This window comes from Dermochelys coriacea, chromosome 10 (genome assembly GCF_009764565.3).
Source record: "Dermochelys coriacea isolate rDerCor1 chromosome 10, rDerCor1.pri.v4, whole genome shotgun sequence".
In the NCBI taxonomy this organism is placed as follows: domain Eukaryota; kingdom Metazoa; phylum Chordata; order Testudines; family Dermochelyidae; genus Dermochelys; species Dermochelys coriacea.
Window position 1 is genome coordinate 83,435,822 of NC_050077.1, and position 20,094 is coordinate 83,455,915.

Here is a 20,094-nt window from a genome sequence, read left to right on the forward strand (position 1 = left end):
AGTGTAAATTGATGCAGCCTTGCCTGCCTGCATTTGCAGAGAGCCTGACACGATAGCTCTGGAAAGGTGAACTGCCCCATTTGTCTCCAGGGAGCTTAACTCAGACACCACTGATGATAGTTTAAAATGTGGAAGTTTAAATTATTTCATGGCTGATCAGTGTGAAAGGGGAGGGAGGATCACTGGTTGCACAAGCTAGCATGAGTAGCAATCATCATGGTGGATGATTTTTAGGGAAGGGCCACTTGTTTTTAGCCCCTTCTCCCATCAGAACCATGTAGCCAAAGGCCAGATGGGAGGAACAGAGCGCAGGAACCAGCTGAGCCCCACGAAGGGGAAGCCAATGCCAGCAGGGCTCCTAGGTCCCCCGAGGGGAAGCCATTCTTGCCGAGCTCAGGGCTTCCATGTCTTCCAAACAGCCAGCCCAGCCACACAATCTGCTGAGCGTGGCAGCTCGTTTTTGTATTGCAAATTGATGGAATTTAGCTTAGGGCTGGAACTTGGGTGAGTACCACCAATTCCCCCCACGCCCCCAGTAATTTAAGCCCTGGCTACAGCTTTTATTTTTTCCACCCAGAGGAAAGCCCCTCTGAAGCACTTGCAGAGGGCTGCAGTGATATGAGAAAAGCAGAAATACCCCTAAATGCCATTAAAAATTCATCTTCAGCATGCAGCATTGGGGCAGAGGGCCCACAGTGGTATTTAGGAGGTATCCATGTGCATTAGTCAGTCTCACCTGTTAAAAGGCCAAAAATCTGCCAGGCCTAGCCATGCATAAGCTGAATACTGTCCCAGGGATGATTTAGGGGTGATGCAGCTAAAATGTACTTGCAGCCAGTTTATTCTGTTGCTTTGGGAAGAGTCAAACAAGATAGAGTGTGTGTGGGGGTGGGGGCGCTTGTATAAAAATACACAAATGTAAATGTATCAATTGCAGCTAATAGTTTTCAGTAGGCAAAGCAAGCTGCAGTTTTTTGGAGGGATTAAGCCAAATTAATTATCTAGTATTGCAATTTTCCGCTGGGATTCAGTGAAGCACTAGCTCTTGGGAACAGAAAGACGATAAACATCGAATTGCAGACACTGGGAGTACTGTTTTATTTCTGCCATTTGAAGTGATGACACCCTTCAACCAAATAAACAAAGCAACGAGGAGGGGCATGTTGTTAAATGAAGTGTCTAACGAACAGAATACTCCCCGCCACAGCCCAGACAATGGTAATGCACAATCATTCATTATAACTCAATTACAGTCATTAAAATGGGTGGGATGCAGCGGCAGAACAGATGAAGGGAGTAGTGCCAACAAAATTTACACTCCGTGTCATCAGCTAGAGATAACAACAGCTGATGGCGTCCCAGCGCATCCTCATGCCATCTGTTCCGAGAGCCCGGGATGAGAGACTGGCATTAGGTGCCACAGCAACTGAGCGTATGGTGGATAAAAAGGGCTTTCATAACTTCCAAGACATGGCAACAGCCAAATTAGAGACAATAAGCAAACATTCGACCAGACTGCAGTGATACCTGGCCTGCCCGGTGTTCTACCCGCTCAGCTGCTTGCATTCTAAGCGAGGAGTTGCTGGACTCCAGAGGTTGGGTCCTGCTCGCTGAATACACCACCACGCCCGAAGAGAGGGGCGGCAGGGCAATAGGACCGGGAACTTTCCTGCAGGATGCCAGCTTGAATCCAGCCCAGAGCAGACAGAGCTGGCACTGGCCGATGCCCATTGTCACTGACTGATGAAAAATGAATTGGGGGAAGGTCTTGCTCCAATCCCTGCCAGACAGACGCCCACCCCGGGTTCAGCAGCTGGGCGCAGAAGTCAGCTGTATTCCTGACATTCAAGAGCAACCTGGCTTGGTGCTAATGCACTGGATAAGGTGCTGCTCAACATGAGCTATCCCCAGGAAGGAGAGTCCGGTGCTAACTGAACAGGAGGATGAAACTAAGGTGCTCCCGCTTCGAGAGGTCCTGGGAGGTCAAGGCTGAGCTACAGTGGTGGGGTCTCCTGCTGCCTGGTCTGAGGATGTCAGAACGAGCACGGAAAGAGTTCGGAGAAGTAGAATTGAAGTAACATCAACCCCCCTGCTCAGCAATAGACTGGCAGAGCCACCGGTGATGATGCAGAGGTGCAGGCTGGACAGAATCATTCAACCCCATCTACTTGAACCTGTTTATTGTCCATTTTCCTCATGGCTCCAGGCTCTTGAGAGATGGAACCGCCTGGGCCAAACCCCTCCAGAGTCTTGACCACAATGGCAGAGCTACCCACCCATGACAAAGCCACCACCAGTCTCTCTCAGACTTTACACCGATCACCCTGCACGTTGGAACAAGGTGCCTGGAGAGTTTAATTCCTCAGGCCGGTGCACACCAATGCAACACGGATTTATTTTAGTCAAACCCATGGTTATGTTCTTCTCTATTGTGTCAGCCAGTGCTTTGAAGCTGGGAACTCCTTGGCCACAACTTTGCTTCACTGGTTTTTGTGGGATCTCGTCTCCAAGAACAGCGCTGTAGGAGCCTGTTCTCCTCTGGAAGCTGTTCGCAGAAAGAGAAGGAGGAGCTCAGAAACGGTTGTTCTAAGTTTTTGTTATTATTTAGTCTATTACCATAGCACCTAGGAGCCCCAGCATGGACAGACTGTACAATCACAGACAGTCCAAAAGACAGTCCTCCGTGCCCTGCCCTTCAGTACAGATTAAATCTCACTTAGAACACGTGGCTGGTATCAGCTGCATTAATCAGACCATCGCATGCTCAATCCCACACCGAAGGGAGCCTCAACTCAGGGCCTAGTGGAAGCACATGGAGGGGCTGCCATTTTGGGGAGGGAAGGGGAAGCAGCTTGGACAGCAGGCCGGGAATCTACAGTGTTGGGCTGGGAATTCCCATGGACCCCTGGCCGCTGCTCCTCCACCTGTCCCTGCCTCACTGGGCACAGGAAATTGCACAGAAAATGCCAAAGGGCCAGAGCTCTATCTTGTTCCTCAATGGCCGGCACTAAATAAACAGGCTGTGCTTCTGGGCCATGATTTGAGGGCATCTTCGTGGCTCAAGTATTGAAAAGCCATCCTGAGCCTTGGTTATGTTTTTATTTTAAACTAATCTAATGACCTTTGTCTTGGCTCCAGGACTTAAATACTATAGCTTGCTAATGACTGGTTATTAGGAGTGCAATTTCAACAGACTTCCAGGCTTTGCTAGCTGGAGTGCAAAGGCTGAGTGGCAGACAACAGTTGCTCCTATCCACGTAGGAATGTTGACCTGGTCTCTGAATCGCTGCAACCTCACTGATGGAGCATGCGTCATTACCCACTGCCTACAATAGTTTCCTGTAGCAGGGCTATTGCAGGAAATGGGCTAGTGCCAATCCATACCATGCTCAAAAGGTTAATGGCAGTTTTAATGTCTAGAAGCTGCCAGCATCACACATCTGACCATCTCATAACACAAGAACTAGGGGTCACCAAATGAAATTAACAGGCAGCAGGTTTAAAACAAAAGGAAGTATTTCTTCACACAATACATAATCAACCTGTAGAACTCATTGCCAGAGGATATTGGGAAGGCCAAGACTATCTAGTTCTTTTCTGAACCCTGTTATAAATTCATGGAGGATAAGTGGCTATTAGCCAGGATAGGCAGGCATGGTGTCCCTAGCCTCTGTTAGCCAGAAGCTGGGAATGGGTGACGGGATGGATCACTTGATGATTCCCTGTTCTGTTCATTCCCTCTGGGGCACCTGGCATTGGCCACTGTTGGTAGACAGGACACTGGCTACATGGACCTTTGGTCTGACCCAGTCCGGCCATTCTTATGTTCTCTACTCTTTGCGGAGCCCTTATGCGCATGTCTCTCTCATTGCTGCGGCTGCTGCTGCTTTCATGAGAGGATGGCATGACTGGAGAGCAGATGAAGATAACGAAAACAATTATGGTTCACCAAATAAAGTCTGCATGTGCTTAAACCTGGTAGCATTGGGTCTGACTTTTCCCACTGCTCCAGCAAGCACTTGCTTAGCTTAGTTAACAGCCAGAAGCCGGCGTGGGACTTCTGAAAGACAGAACAGATGACTTTGCAGCATCTCATCAAGCAACAGTGCAGGAAACCTGTAGAAAAGCAAGCTGCATGCCATCTCTCCAGCGGGGCGGCACAGTTCCCTCCCTGCCAGGGAACACAACCACAAAAACACCCCACACAGGACACAACTAAATCCATAACATAACAGGACACAACTAAATCCATCAGGCCAATTTAATACGTCAGCAGTCAAGAGGCCATGGATGTGAGCTTTCTCCTGATAAATCCTCCGGCACAAAAAGTGCAAAGAGGAGCTGAAATAGAAACAAAAGGAAAATAGAAACAAAAGTCCAGTGATCCTGAGGAACAGAGATTCCTCGCTGCCCCCCCGAGTGTTTTTCCTTCCATTCCCCTGGAAATGTGACGCTTTTCTGACAATTATTTACTTTTCTTCATATGGGGGCTGCTTGAACCAGAGAGTGTAAAACAAATAGCAGTTGCTACAGCTGACCTTTGAAATCAAAGCATAAAGCTTCCCCAATGAAGCACCTCATCAAAACAAAGACCAAAAACGCTGCAAGTCTAATTCAGCAGCCTCGGATGGCTCTAACTTGAAACAAGCTATTCTTTTAAACTCAGGTATTCAGAGCAAAACCCAGACTGGAGTAACTGACAAATAGGACACGCTAGGCTTCCACATGGTCAAACCATTTGCTAAGCTGCCAAATGAAGTAGTGATGTCTTCACTTTACTCTATGGTATTTTATAGCAACATCAGTGCAAAGCTGAACTAAAAGCCCTTATTAATATGTAAGATAATAAATTTGTGCACACAGCTTGGAAAGCGAGGAGAAAGCCCGCTTCATGAAGAGGGCCTTGTTTGTAGAGTATAGGCAGGACAGAATTACCTTATTCAAAAATTTATCACCTTCTCTAGTCAGTGCTTTTTGAAAGGTTACAGTCAAGCCAAATTAATTATAAAGGCCAACAGATTGCTGGAAGTTGTTAAAAGGAGAACATCACAATACGTATACAACATCATCAATAGTGCAACATCAGCTTGGTCCTTTAGTAGCTACCCCACTCACTGGCCTAGTACAAACACATTTTTATGTCTATGTGTTAAATTCTTCCAAAGTTTACAACAAAGTATTTCTTGTGATTTTTGTGTCGTTTAATGGCCCCATGTGCAAGTGCCTCATTCCATTCAGCTTAAAATCAGATTTAATGCACTCATAACCATTTACTGCTGTACATTATCGGAAATCCAAGCCGTTAGAGTGCTGCTCCTGCTTTTTATTTCTCCCTCCCAGCAGGCTCTGTCATGTTCAATACATCACTGGGAAACCCCTGTAGGATGTTACATATGTCCTAGTTCAAGAAAAGTACTTTATCTCTGTCAGGGGTGGCCTGTTCTGAAAGCAATGGAACACTAGACATTTGCATCAAATAATTTCCACAGAGGAGACCAACATATCCCCACCCCTCTGAGAAATAAGAATTCGGTTGCATGCTTATAGAACCCAAAGACTGATCCCTCCCTGCAAATGGCCCTGAGCCTTGCATTACTCCATTTGTCAATGGAAACAGCAGCCTCGTTCACCACCCAGACAGAACACATGGAGTGCAGCAGGTATTTATGTATCAAAGGGGCAGAGTAGTGTCTGTTTGCCCACGTGCAAGGCCACAGAACCAATCAACCAAAATTAAATTGCCAACTTAATTCTACATCCATAGGATTGAAAACCAAGATCATCTTGGGGTTGATCAGTGCAGAACTGGGGCAAGATGGTTCTAAGGAGAAACTCACACCAAGAACTTTGAAGTATCCAAATTTTCTGTATTAATTTTTGTTCAACCTTTAATTAAAGGCAAACTCTAGTAGGTGGCCAATTCTCCATCAGTCTCTTGAAGCAGGTACCATTGTATTGCCAATACTAGAAGCAGTTGTGATCATCCTCCCAGGTTACTTCTTTAGTCTCTTCATCCAGGGGGGGCGGGGAGCTCTGTACAGAACAGATGTTTTCCAAAATAAGACTGAATTTTTAAAAAAAAAGAATAATGTGGAGGAGGAAATCCCATCACCAAAGCTATTGGATTAGAACACACAGCCAGCTTCGGGGCCTGGCTATAGTGTTCTCATGACTTACGTTTGGAATCAAACACATTTTAGAAACATCTGTCACAGGAAAAGGACAAAGTAAAATGCTGGCAGAGGCACTTTGAAGTCTCTTTTAGCAGCTCTAATATATTTTGCTGTTGGTTTGTCTTTCACAGCTGACTTCAGCAGTCATTTACATATCATAACACTGAACAGTCACACCCACTACCCACCAGGCTTTTGGGAGGAGGCAACATGAGCCATGTACTCTGAACTGCTACTCTAGGGTGGCAACAGGGATACAGTATCAAGAGCAGGAGAAGGAGCAACTACCACGCTATGCACTGTGTATTAGCAGGAGTTGGCCTAGGGGATTGGTCCTTTGATCTCTTCTTCCTCACTGTCCCAGCAAGTCCTGCTTCCCAGCCACTGTGCTCATGACCGGAGACAGAGCAATGTAGCCTGTCCCCAGTGCACATTCATCTGGGGGTCCCCCAGCATTATGGGACTGATCCAGAGTTCTTCAACATCAATGCAGAGACTCCCATTGACTTCAAGGGACTCTGCATCAGGCCCAATCTTAGCAGCAGCAGCCCAGCCCATGACTATGGTGAGTAGGAAACCGAGATCCTGAACTTAGGTTTCTCCTCCATCAGCTGACTTGCCAGGCTCATCGCCTGTAAGAACAACAATGGCCATTTTGTTTGTTTGTTTTTATTAACAACTCAGTGCAGGTTTTCAGAGAGCAAATGGTTTATAGACGCTTGATTTTCATTTGAGCTTCATTACATCTAGTTTTTATTCTTTCTTTACTTTTTTTTTTTTTTTTTTTTACAAAAACAGTTGTAGTTATTAACAGCTGTACATATTCTGCTACATACTTTGGTGTAAAGTTGAGACAGTATGACTTAGTAACCCTCCACCTACTTAGCTACACCCAGCTTATCTTTTTTTTTTATTATTTAAAAAGCACCAACTTGCAAATCACCATTTTGGGACATTAACTTGTGGTGTTAAAGTGGGAATTTTCACTCGAAGTCAAAACCCTCTAAGCCTTTCCAACTCCTTCCAAGTTAGTTGTAAAGTGTGGCTTGTACACTGAGAAGTGATTCTAAACATGGTACTCTCTGGCTCTGTGTTCATTGATTCTGAATGAATTAATTCACATGGGGGTCTGAGAGTCAAGCTGGGTTCATTAGCACTCTCACATTATCACCAGTAATAATGATCCTGCAACTGGAACTTACTAAAATCATTCCGCGGATGATGAGCAGGCCATAAAAGAATCCGCCTCCTTCTGCTATCACACTGCGGAACAATACAGTGAACAGAAAAGAGTAAAAATGTGTAGTCATTAAAAATAAGCAGATCTGACTCGCATATGCATAGAAAGTGGATCCACTGAACATGGTGCCATCTTTACACAGTCATTTTTCTAAACATAACTGCACTTCAAAAAACCACTCTTTTTTAAAAGATGCTTTTTTACTTAAGAGCTTTTTGTGACAGTGCATAAATCAAAATTCACACTTTTTGCATGACAGGCAAGTTTCTTGGAATCAGAGGTACATCACCTCTAATAAGACTTATGGGGTGCATACTTTTTGCCTTTGAAATTTCCCTTGTTTTTGTTCTGGGGGGAAAAAGTCCAACCTTAAAATGTGAGACTTTGGGGAAAAAATTCCTATGAAGTTTACTTTCATCCCCAAATCTATGTTCTCCCCCACCCCAAACCAATAGCTACTGCTGGAGGGTACTGCTGATTACTTGCAATTCAGACATGATGCTGAATGTACGTTCTTTAACATTCTGTTCTTGAACATCTCCAACTTCATTGTCCATTTCTTCTTTTGTACTATCGCTTTCAAAAAGGTAGTTTTCACCATAACCCTAATTATTTTTGACCAGATTAAAATCAAAAATTAAAAAATAATCCATAAAAATGTAGTATAAAAATTCTCTTCCATATGCTACAATACAGGGTGAGCACTTCTGCTACACAAATACTTTTATTTCCCATTTATTTATTTAACCTTTTAATACAAAATGTTGACACACTGGCCTGTGTGGGGATGGGTTTTGCTCTGTTGGAACCAATATACCAAAAGTGACAAGACCATAAAGCCATGGACCCCTACCAGAGACAGCGCCTCGCCCCCACCTCGCACAAACCCTACTTGTTAGTAAACTTTGTTTTAAAAAAAGAACTGTATTTTAAAGGTTATCAATTCTAATTCTTTACTTTCATTTGAATACAAAACACATAAGTTGCTATTATCTTTTGTGGCTCCCTGAGCTGAATTTTACTACGCTTTCTTTGAAATTATTCCTCATCATTTATGTCCGAAGATCAAGAAGGGCTTGAGCAGAAGTTTCTTAGAACATGGACTTCCTGTCTTCTTCAAACATATGAGCACAAAAATCCATATAAAAATTTGATTGTTTTGCTGATGTAGCTGAAGATCTGACCAATTGAACTTCAGTCCATACAGTGTTCAAACATTTGACTAATACAATGAACAATTCACATGTATGACAGTAGGAACAACTTTCACCAGTGGACATCTCTGCTCAATCTGGTTACAAGCTGCAGGTCAAAGTAGCATCTCAAATGGATACTTTGGGGGGGAGGGGGGTAAGGGGGAAATTGCCACCACCAAACCCATCAGTGGAATACAATTACAGCAGACAAAAAAATAAAAAAAAAATAAAAAAAATACACAACTAGTGTACCAGGAGGATTAACCTCACCCTTTCAATTCTATTTACTAGTCCATTATTTACATTTTTCACAAGTCTTATATAGAGCGCAAAAAAAAAAGTCACAATAAAAAATAAGTCCTTTATAGTGCCACCAAAGCGCAGACAAAAGAACGAAAACCCTAAAAGCAAAATGGAACTTGTTTAGGGTTTCAATGTGCGCCATATTCGCAGACCGCCAAATAAATCCATATACGCCACGGCTTAAAATAAAAATTGCTGAAATACATCAGTCCATGCACATTACTCTGAGTCCATGAAGATCCACATTACACAGCCTGGCAGGAAACACTCTCTCAATGCATGGCTGCTCTTCTGAAGGATGTAGGAAAATGAAAGGACTTTGCCATGGTCTTGTCAGACTCAAGCCTAATATTCAGAGTTGACAGCCCTGTTAAAATCCTTGTTTAATAGATGACCTCATAGACTGTGGCCTTCTTGTCACCAGAGCCTGTTACAATGTATTTGTCATCTGCTGAAATGTCACAACTTAAGACAGAGGAGGATTCTTTTGACTGGAAAAAAAGAAAAAAGAAAAAAATCAGTTCAGATTCTAGATCTTCCACTTTCAACTGCATTTGACTAAGCAGAAAAGCTTCTTTGTGATGAGACAGTTACTGTTATTTACATGCAAAACAGTGATACACTAAAAGTTTCAGAGGCACCAAAGTACACTTTTCTATCAAGTTCCTTTCAGCCACATTCACATACATTTACTACCAGTCATTTTTAGCCAGTGGGTTCTCCTTTCAGCTCCACACGTTTTCTGTGAGACACTGACCCGATGGCTTGCAGACATCCCTATCCTCACTACAGAAGAGCGGGATGTTACATCTGCCCCGTTCACGTGGTAGGTGAGCCCAGTTTTTAGTTTCTGCACAGACAATGATGTTAGCTCCTTGCTTGGAGACCAGAGGTCACTCTCAAACCCTGCTCCCTGCATACAAGAGGGACAGATGGTTTGAAAGGCCCAAGCAAGAGCAGCCTCTTACCTGGAATATGCTTGCTCCATATGGCGTTCTCCAGGCGTTGAGAAGATTATCCTTTCCTGTACTCACAAACCATTTACCTAAACACACAAAGCATGATGTCAGTTCCCCCACACCAGGGCAGGTCAGACACAAAAGCTGCAACTTCTATTGTGTAGGTTAGTTTCACAATGGAAACATTATTCCAACGGCGGGGCTTTTCTGAGCCAAGCCTCTGTCAGCTCCCAAGCAGGAGATTATTAGTGACTGTGAAATCAATGCATGCACTGTAGGGAAGGTCACGCATTGCCCCTCTCCATTTCTGAGCTGAGCACGCATATACTAACAATACCTACCAATGAAAACGTCTGGCAGAACCCTAGCAAGTGACACTACGTTTCCTTGTATTTGCTATCTACATATGTACCAGCGTAGGGTTATAGAACAGAAAAGGCCATTTTATTATTGTTAGCATCTTTTAATCAACCGCTTCGATAAAGTTACCATCACCATTTGCTTGCCTTCTCACTTCAGAAGGCAACTGGCTTGGCTTTGAGGATAGCAGCAAACTGGGGTAGCTTAAAATGTGAAATTTTTAGTAAGATGATTCACCATGCCCAAGCCTTGACTGCCAATCAGTGCATTTTCTCTCTGCTTTGGTTAGCGAGTTAACGTGTAGGCAGGACTTTGATTAACAGAGTTTTCAGTGATATTGCTTAGCACTTCACACCTTCAATCTGATTGAGCAGGGAGGTTGTTTTCCAACTGGAACCTACAATTTAACCTTCCTCCTTACAAATCCTATTGGAAGTCGTTTACACATGTGAATATACCAAGGACCAAACATACAATCTCTTATACAAGCTCAGGACGGTAATTCAGAGAGGTCCCAATTCAGCCAGACTTACCCATATGCCCCACTTTAAACACACGAGCAGCCCTGTTAAAGTCAATGGGACCAGAGCTCTTAACTAACCCAGAGGTAACTTACCACAGTAGGCAAATTTGAGTGAAAGGACACAGCTCTCGTGCAGGTGAAGCTGGTATTTATCCGGCTTGGTGTGGTGCAACACCTCAACATTGCTGCTCTCCATGCCCACTGCAAGCCACTCCCCAGTGGGGCAGTAACCCAGCGAGAAGATCTAAAGGGATATTCAAACAGTCTCAAAACTCAAGTCGTTCATCTCCTCGCCAGCCAATCAGTTTCCTGGATTTGCCAAACCTTCTGCAACCCATCTTGCTACAGATATGGTTTTGGTAAAGAGCAAAGGTAACAGACCCACAGGCTGTGCTGGAGACCACCAGGGTGTTCATTTACCCCGAGAGCAACCATGGTATGCTCATATGCATGGCATGCTTCTTCACCCTGCCCATGCAGCAGGCCGCGAACATGTTGGGGTCACTGTCACAACAAGGAAGTAGCTGAGAGAGTTACTCCAATGCCCGTTGTGATGTGGGCACCCATCTGCTAGGGCCTGAACTCACACCATCAACTGTCCCATTTTTAGTCACTGCAGATGTTACCCAGATTTAAACAAGCAACCTAGAGGCGAAGATTTCTGTAGCCGGAACTACCTAGTCCCCTAAGAATGCCTCTCCTAGGTTGTTGAAGTATAAGTATTTTCCTCCTGACTGAGTACTGCTCGGTATACGACTAGTCCTAACCTAACAGCAACAGAAATAACTGCACACTTTGGGGCTGGCAGAAACACAAGCCCGGTTTCATACAATGAATTTCCCCACCCCAGAAGAGTACACATTTACATCACCACCCAAAGCTACAAATTCTTTGAGCCCTGGTGACAGTGAGTCCAGTAGCAGTAATTGCGGAAGAAAACCGTTTACATAACATATGAATTGATCTACTTAAATGAAAGGGGAAAAAAAAATCAATGGAGAATTATCCAGGAAACTGCAGGCCCTTTCTCCCATACTCCTATGCACACTCTTAGTAACCAGGAACTAAACACTGATTATCCTGTTTTTCCTAATGTAAGCTTCAGTGCAATTAAATACAAGACTAAGCTTCTGCACTGCTGGATTTTCCATGGCTTCTGCAGCCAGGCGTTACTGACTCCAGTTCTGTTGAAAGCAGAGGATCAATACAAAAGGCACATCATGAAACAGGAACTTTTTATTTAAAACACACACAGATTTGTTCAGAGAGAGATTCTGGTCCTTCTATTGATGGAGCTGGAGTGGGTCAGGAGCATTGTTTTCCTGGAATGGCAGAAAATTCCCTGCTCTTCATTTATAGTCTTATACTGTTTCAAGTTCCAGTAGAACTGAATAAAAATTAAGGCCTCTGCTCTCTCCTATTCTGGGGGGCACATATGCCCTGGGTTGATATTAAATGCGTGTCCTTGCTACCACAACTGACAGCAAAATCAACAACTGAAAACAAAAGTGATTTGCTGAGTTTGGAAGGAGTCTGCTTCAATCTCCTAAACTACTGACATTTTGAGTCCAACAAAACCAGGATCCACATGAACAAACTACAAGGGATTTTCTTCTTTTGAATCCAGCACTGCAGCCTCAAATGCAACCTACTTCAGGGACAGGTTTCTAGCCAGAGTATTTACGGAGGTGGACAGAATGCATCTTTCCAACATTTCCCAGCATAGGAAAACTCTGCCTGGAAAGCAGCAAGATTAACTGGGCTTTAAGTCCTGCCTGTTCCTGGCCTGGAAGCCACGACGTCACTGACTGCATGGCATCAGGCTGGCTAGATTCCCTCTGCCAAGCATCAACACAGTGGGAACTCCTGACAGACAGTGCATTCAGCAGAGCAGTCAGAAACGCATCATTTCTATTCCCTTATCAGGCACTTATTTATAAGCGTAATTAGTGATATGGGGTCTGTGGAAATGGATGCGCAGTGACAGTGGTCCAGCCTCAGGGTACTGCAGTTAAATAGAAACTAGAAATCCCATAGGAAGTTGGGAATTCGTATCACTTACAGCAGTAGCAGACCAGGTTAATCCAGCATAGGTTTGCTCACCATTAAGACAACAGCATTTACCAACAGTAAGCGCTGACGTACTAGTTTACCCCTAAAGATGGTAATCCAATGAAATTAACAGGCAGCATGTTTAAGGCAAACAAAAGGAAGTGCTTCTTTACACAACACACAGCCAACCTATGGAACTCACTGCCAAGGGATGTTGTGAAGGCCAAAAGTATAACTGGGTTCATAAAAGAATTAGACAAGTTCATGGAGGACAGGACCATCAATGGCTATTAGCCAAGATGGTCAGCGACACAACCCCATGCTCTAGGTGTCCCTAAACCTCCGACTGCCAGAAGCTGGAACTGGATGGCAGGGAATGGATCACTCAATAAATTGCCCGGTTCTGTTCATTCCCCCGAAGCATTTGGTACCTGACATTGTCATAGACAGGGTACCACGCTAGATGGACCACTGGTCTGACCCAGTGTGGCCAGTCTCATGTTCCTAACTATGGCAATTGTGTGGCACCTGTTGACAAATGCTGGCTTCTTAATAGCAACCACTGCTCATGTCATTGACTTCTTGACAAAGGAACGACCACGGGGTTTAATTAAGACATTGCAAGTCCGTACACTAACAAGGAAAAGCTTCATTCCCCTACCACCCACAGCCTGCTAGGGATGCAAACCTTCCAGCAGGGCAGTGGGGTCTGCCCCACCTGTGTAAGACACCCGAAGTGCCAGGGTTGTGGCACCCTCCCCTTTAGATTGATAAGAATATTAAGATGCACCCTGCCAGTTGCCATGGAGATCCTTGAATGACATTTCAACACACAAAAGAGAATCAGCCACAAACTCCAGCCAAATACTGGTGATGCCAGATAACTTTAAACCCACTGATGAGAGAATAGCCCACCTCAGTGCCAAAGGAAACACCCCATTCACCAAAAGCCACAAGACGATGAAATTTGCAATAGCCCGGTATCAGGCAGTCTTCCCTCCTCTAGAGGCCAAGAGAAACCCAGTGCTTACCTGGGAAGTGAAGTCATGCTGCTGGAGCTGTCTTCCTTCCCTAAGGTCCCAGGAACGCACTGTGTTGTCCAGACCACCTGTCCATAATTTTGTACCATCATGCGAGATATCTATGCAACTTGCGCCATCTGTGTGGCCTTGGAATTGCCTGAGAAGCAAAAATCCAATACACAAGAAGAAGGGCTTTAGAAATCTCAATCAAACACATTTGTCTCTCTCAACATTTGTGTTGCTTTGTGTTACATTCAGGGATCAACAACAGCTCATCAGTATCTGTACAGTCACTCCAAGATCGAGACAGTCACTGATAAGGAACCTGGACGCCATGTTTATATAAAAGAAAATTCTGTGTGTGAGACAATGCAATCTAACAAATGAAGTTGCACCAGTTCCAGTCTGTTCTGCAGGCCAAGTACTGGCAGGGACTTAATTGGGGAAAGAAGTAGTCGCGCTTTCCTGAGCTCTTCCCACAAAATCAACCTCTCCCATCTCTCAGAGCTAACATTTCAGGCTCTGACACCTCCACGGGTTTACACTCAGTTCCCATTTTCAAGGTTTCATAGCAGCTAGAAACTCACTTTCCTTTTTCAATGAAAGCTGAGACGTGAGAACAAGGAGGAAGCTTGAGAGAGATGCCAGTGGACACTGGCCCAGTTTGAGCTCAGATCACTATTTACATATTGCACCCATAACCTAAACCAACACTATTTCCTTTCACTTATTGCCAGACTTTCTGCCATCTGTCTTCTTGAATAACCCAAGATGGTTATTCAAAAATTAATGTTTCGGTATGAAAAGCACACAATTCCAAACACCGACCTTACATACTTTCACACTGGTGTCTTGGCAACATCCATTTCTAAAGACTCACCTAACCAGTGTCTGGTTGTGGAGATCCCACACAGCAATATTGCCGTCACTGCAGCAGGAGAAGCAGACTTTTGCATCAGGGCTGATTGCCAGAGCATAGCATGCTGGGGCAGAGGAGGTCAATTCAGCCTTGATCCTTGGCGTCGGGGAAGCCAGGTCCCAGATCGTAAGCGTGCTCGCTTCCCCTCCCACAATAAGCGTGCGGCCGTCAGGGAGGAGTTTGCAGGAACGGATGTAGTTGTCTCTGTTCTGCAGGAATAAGCGATGGTGCTAGAGTTACTGGGAGGTTCTTGTCCAACACGTCTTGTAACAGGCACTGGGGAAAGTAACTGACATTCTTTCTGCATGGTCAGCATGAGCAAGCTCACTACGGTTCCGAAACTAGTCGGAACGGATCAGGTTAGCAAGAACACTCGCACCCGTATGCGTATTCCGCCTGCAACTTACCAAGCAATCCAGCTGCGAAATGGGACTCTTACTGCCTGGCTGGCTGATATCCCAGATCTTCACACATCCCTTTCCTCCGGTGTACACGTGTCTGGTTGGGTTGCTAATAGTCACAGCACATACCACCTCCCCGTGACTCAACGTATTGATCTGCCGAGCGTGCCTTGGGATGCCGGGGCCAGCAAGGGCGTCGTGGGGGAATGGGACCGGCTGCATCTGCCCATCAGCGCTTACATGAAATGAGTAGGCTCTGTAGGAGGACGACGAAGGCGGGAGGGGGGGGAGGGGGAAAATTAGGCCAGGAGAGAGGTTTATACACATGCCACAGAGGTACAAAACCTGCAGTCATCATGTAGTTGCTTGACTGCTCTGATGTCTGGGCTGCGTGCTCCCTTTCCCAGGGAGCAATCTGCCAGTCACTGACTTCCATGGGGATGTTGAGGGCACTAAGGAGGCCAGACTAGACAATCACAATGGTCCCTTCTGGCCTGGGAATCTCTGATGGTCCCTGCAGCTCTGAAAACGTTCAGCTGGGCACCCTGTGACAAGGCATTGAGCACTCTGGAAGAAGCCAAGTATCTTTCGCACTAAGGCTGGGCAGCACCCACCTGCCTGCACTGTTTCTGAGTGGGGGTGGGAGGTGGGGCAGGAACGGGACAAGGGGCACACAGAGGAGTAAAGCAGCATGAAAGTGGTGGCAGGGGGAGGGAGCAAATGCCCCTTGTCACCTAACCATAACACAGCACAGGAACAGAAAGGGTGGCTTACGGCTTCCCGCCGGGTATGGACGCAAGACTTGTGGGGAGACCGGGGCCCCTCATGGGCGGATGGGGGTCAAAGCCGACCTGTAAGACAGACAGAAACAGCCTCAGATGCTGGCTGCTGAATGAAAAGTCCCTGCTTCTTACGCACACTAGCAGCAAGCCTGACCCAACTCCCACATGGCATTGGAGTGTGCGGAGGGAAACAGAGGAGTACAGGCTTTCCCTGGCTTTTTACATTTCACATCACTCCTCATGCCCCTAGGACAGCTGATAAACAATAATAATTCCACACGGATTTGTTGTCTCTCCAGAAATGGGAAGTTACTGCCAGGATTACCCAGGGTCTGGGGATCTGCCGGACTAGAGTGGAAATCCAGTGGAAACAGATGCTCTCCAATGTCCCGCTGCTTCCAGATGGGTAAGGACCCCCATGGCCAAAGCCAAGGTCCTTTCTCCATGTGCTGATCAGCCCATACTCAGGCAAGCTCCCGACAAGCTTACAGGAGAGCCTGGGTCTGCACTGGTTATAACTGGGCAGGGACCCCAGAATATGGCCCCACGAAACAGCTGAGATCAAGGCCCGTGCTCGGATTTACACACCCCAGCAAACAGGTGCTGGGGCTGGTCCCCAGCAGCATGGTGCCCCGGCAGCTTCCGCTAACTTCAGGCCAGTGCTCAGCAGCTCTCAGTTCAGAGGGAGGTGGCTTCTCCTGGCACCCGCAGTCCCCATGTTGAGGTTTGCTGGGTTTACGCTGCAGACGTTGGCACTGAAGCCAGGCTGTTTTCCGAAAGCCCATCAGAGGAGCAGAACCAAAAGCAGCTGTCTGCAAGCATCTGGCTTTATAGCAGTGACTCACTCCACCGCCCTCCCCTCTCGTAAGACGCCGACCAGGTGAGAGCCCAGAGCTGGCTGTTCGCTCCCTATGGGGCAGAGCCCAGAGTTCAGCACACCGGCAGCTGACTGCTGCACTCTAGATTGCCTGGGCTGGGAAGGCAGCCCCTAGGGAAGTCCCCCCACCCTCCCGGCCCCGGCGTGACCAAAGAAGGAGCTAAAAGGTCTACGTACAGCTCCAAAGCTCACCATTGGCGATCGGCCATAGGCGGCGGCGGCAGCGGCACTCATCTGGGGCGGGATGTTGTGGAGCCCCGCGTAGGCCCCCGGGCTCGTCAGAGAGCCGTTCATTTCATGGTGTCCCATCATGGCGAAGGGAGCCGCATAGGAGCCAGCGATGGATATGGGGGTCCTCAGGGCAGACGCTGAAGAGGAGAAAATTGGTCACCACTAGATTCACTTACCAGACACCTGGGAAAGTTCTAGCCTGCTAAACCAAATCCACAATACCCGACTCCTTGGGGCATCCCTCCCCCCTGTGCTCCTGTCTCCCTGGAAACGGGCAGGGACGGGGCGGCTCTAACGGGATGACCGTTAAGTCACAAACTAGCAGCGTGTGGTGGGTGAAGAGCTGGGGAGCTCCACCTGCCAGAGGAGCGAAGCCCAGGAAAGGCTCTTACATGCTTGCCTCCAACCTCCCCGGCACGTTTCGGTCACATGGCAGCACACCACCGCCATTGTGACGCCTCGGCAATGGAGACTGCAGTGCGGCTCTCGGCATTCAGCCCCGGCGTAGGCGGGTGCAGATGTCACTGGTTTCAGGGGGAGCTGTAGCAGGTCTGAATTTGGTCCAAGCTCTCCTCCCCCCCACGGCAGCAGGAAGGAGCGTGCACACGCTGCGTCCTTCCTTTTGGCTCTCTGGAAACTGGGGTGGCCCTGGCCTATTTGCCAAGCTCTCCTCTCTCACACTAGACGCAGCAAGAGCTCCCGTTAGGCCTGCAAACTCCTCCAGAGCTCTGCGCCCAGCACCCTAACGGTGGTAATACAGCTCTGCAGCGGCCAATGCCATAAACCATCGAACCCTCTGGCATTTAGAGTCTAGGAGATCCCGGTCAGAATTAGGGCACACTGTGCTAGCTATCACATAGCAAATCCGGGCCTCTCCCCCAAGAGCACATACCCAATGGGTCCATGCCTGCTGGTTTGCCCGGCATAGGCCGAAGGCCTGGAGTGGTACTCGTCCCGGGAGTTGGGGCTTCATTCCTTGGCGTAGGAGTGTTTGATTTGAGCCCAGGCGTTGAAGATTTGTCATTCTGGCCAGAAAGAAGAAAACCCAAGAAGAGATGTGGCTTAGTGATCAGCACAAAGAGACCCTTCTCCTTTCACTGCGCCTTGCTGCCATGCCTCCAGGCCCCAGCAGTGCTGAGGAGCAACTCAAGGAAAGGTGCGTGCCTAGCTCAAGCTCACGGATTGGAGGTGAAATCCCAGTGAGAACAAGGCAGCGTGTCGTTGTCACTGAGTTCACAGGGTCACATTAAAAGCCAGTCTCTCGGGACAACAACATGCTGCCTTGTCCTCACTGTGGTATCGCCTCAAGCCAGCGAGCTCGAGCTAAGAACGCACCTTTCCATTGGGAAGACATGGCCGAGAGGTCTAGACACCAACTCTGCACACCACATGACCAGCCTCCTTCCAAAGGCAGGGGCTGCCCCAGCCCTCCCCACAGCGCCTGGCTGCCGTGTACTTGGCGCCAATCCACCTACGTGGCCCAGGTCTTTAGTCTTCGAGGAAGGCGTACTGCTGGACGAGGCGACTGAAGCAGGGCTGTTCGGAGCATCCTTCTTCAGCCCTCGGGTTTTGTCTATCCCGTTCTCAGGCGGCGAGTGGGCTGGGCTGACGCGGGGTGTAGCCGGATCCTAAAGACAGGACGCCATTTAGCACCGGCCAGTGGCAGAGGAGGGGGAAAGCTTTCAAGTGCCCACTTGTCAGGCTTTTTAAAGCGCAGGAGGATCATGGCCATAACGACCACGCAATTCTTTGTTTCACATGCTGTCGTCACATTCAGATACAGCGGGAATGGCCTGAGTTGAAGGTAGCCCAAAGAGAGAACGTTTAAACTAAGGGGAGGGGGGGGAAGGGACTGGCTGTGGGAGGGGACACAGCTCCTTTCACTTCTGGGCTTCAGTTCAAAGCCGATATCAAAGCAGTGGCTGTGTGAAGAGAGCTAGGGCAGGACGGGCCTCAATACAAACGCGTAGCAAGTGGGTGTCTGCACCACAGACGCATTGACAAGTCTCACTGATCAACGCCTTGTTGGGGCTAAGCCAGGAGAGGCCAAGGGAAGGACAGGCCTGGGAACAGGAGAGCCTTCTCCAGCTCAGGACTGGGCCTTCCACTGCCTGAGTGATCTCTGGCCTGTGGGGACGCAGTTCATGGGTCTCAATATGGCCGGTCTCGGAAAGAAAAAGGAGGCGGAGAAAGGCAAGGCAAGACCTCCTAGCACTAGACCGTGCTTTGCAATGGAGATTTAGGGTCTGCAAACCAGGTCTGGTGCCTTAGTTCCCCCCGCAAGTCAGCATTAAACCAGAGCAAAAGCAGCAGCCTTGAAAAACGACACCCATGCTCACCTCATTGGAGACATCGACCACCAGGTCATCGCTCTTGTCACCATCGCTGTCCTGAAACAAACAGCAAGTCACCCTACTGCGAGAAGGGCCAACTCCGCCAATCCAGAAGTCAGGGGTAGCATTTTCAAAAGCACCCATGGGATTCTGGAGCCTAGACCTCATTCAAAGGCAACTGGACCTCTGTGCTTTTGAAAACTGTAGCCAAGATGACTATAAAGAAGCATCTCTCTTATCCTGCACTACGAGATCATTTCCCCATGTTACACCATCTGGCTGGAACACCTAGTTTTCAGACACGCACAAGTGTTAAGGGAACACCAAGAAAGCTCGTGACTTACATAGCGGCTCATGCTGTCCTTCTCCTCTGCTTTCCGCTTTTTGGCGTCGATGCTGTAGTCCGTAGAACTCCTGTGTTTCTCACTAGTTCTCAGGCTGTCTGATGGTGAGACAGAATTATTCTGGAATCACAGAAAAAAAAATCCAAGAAGGTGTTCAGCTCCACATTAAATGGGTTATCGCAGTTTGAAGTGATTTCAGAAGTGGCAGCTTTTAAAACACAGCTAAAACTGTCTCTGAACAGGGTTGATTCTTAAATGCAGACCCCTGACCTTCTCAAAACGCACACACACACACACGCTATTTTTATGTTATTCTTATAGCCCAGCAAAATGCAAGCAGCTACACTATGATGGGAGCCAGAAGAGAGCTCAGGGCACC

At 47.3% G+C, this 20,094-nt stretch overlaps 1 protein-coding gene across 10 annotated transcripts in view; it reads right to left on the bottom strand.

Moving 5' to 3' along the window:
• Window positions 1–6,826: 6,826 nt before the first annotated feature.
• TLE3 (TLE family member 3, transcriptional corepressor) overlaps window positions 6,827–20,094 on the bottom strand; it is a 47,803-nt gene continuing 34,535 nt past the window's right edge. For 6 of the 10 annotated variants that reach the window (XM_038418280.2, XM_038418277.2, XM_038418285.2 and 3 more), the window contains 12 exons: window positions 19,716–19,835; window positions 19,378–19,428; window positions 18,514–18,666; window positions 17,931–18,063; window positions 16,985–17,175; window positions 15,923–15,999; window positions 15,155–15,404; window positions 14,709–14,956; window positions 13,838–13,985; window positions 10,848–10,998; window positions 9,881–9,957; window positions 6,827–9,403 (listed from right to left, as the gene is read on the bottom strand). In XM_038418280.2, the coding sequence (XP_038274208.1) occupies window positions 9,296–9,403; window positions 9,881–9,957; window positions 10,848–10,998; window positions 13,838–13,985; window positions 14,709–14,956; window positions 15,155–15,404; window positions 15,923–15,999; window positions 16,985–17,175; window positions 17,931–18,063; window positions 18,514–18,666; window positions 19,378–19,428; window positions 19,716–19,835 (1,707 nt within the window). In that variant the 3' untranslated portion in view covers window positions 6,827–9,295. The remainder of the gene's footprint in view (window positions 9,404–9,880; window positions 9,958–10,847; window positions 10,999–13,837; window positions 13,986–14,708; window positions 14,957–15,154; window positions 15,405–15,922; window positions 16,000–16,984; window positions 17,176–17,930; window positions 18,064–18,513; window positions 18,667–19,377; window positions 19,429–19,715; window positions 19,836–20,094) is intronic. The other 4 variants (XM_038418282.2, XM_043494679.1, XM_038418281.2 and 1 more) reach the window with 1 other exon arrangement.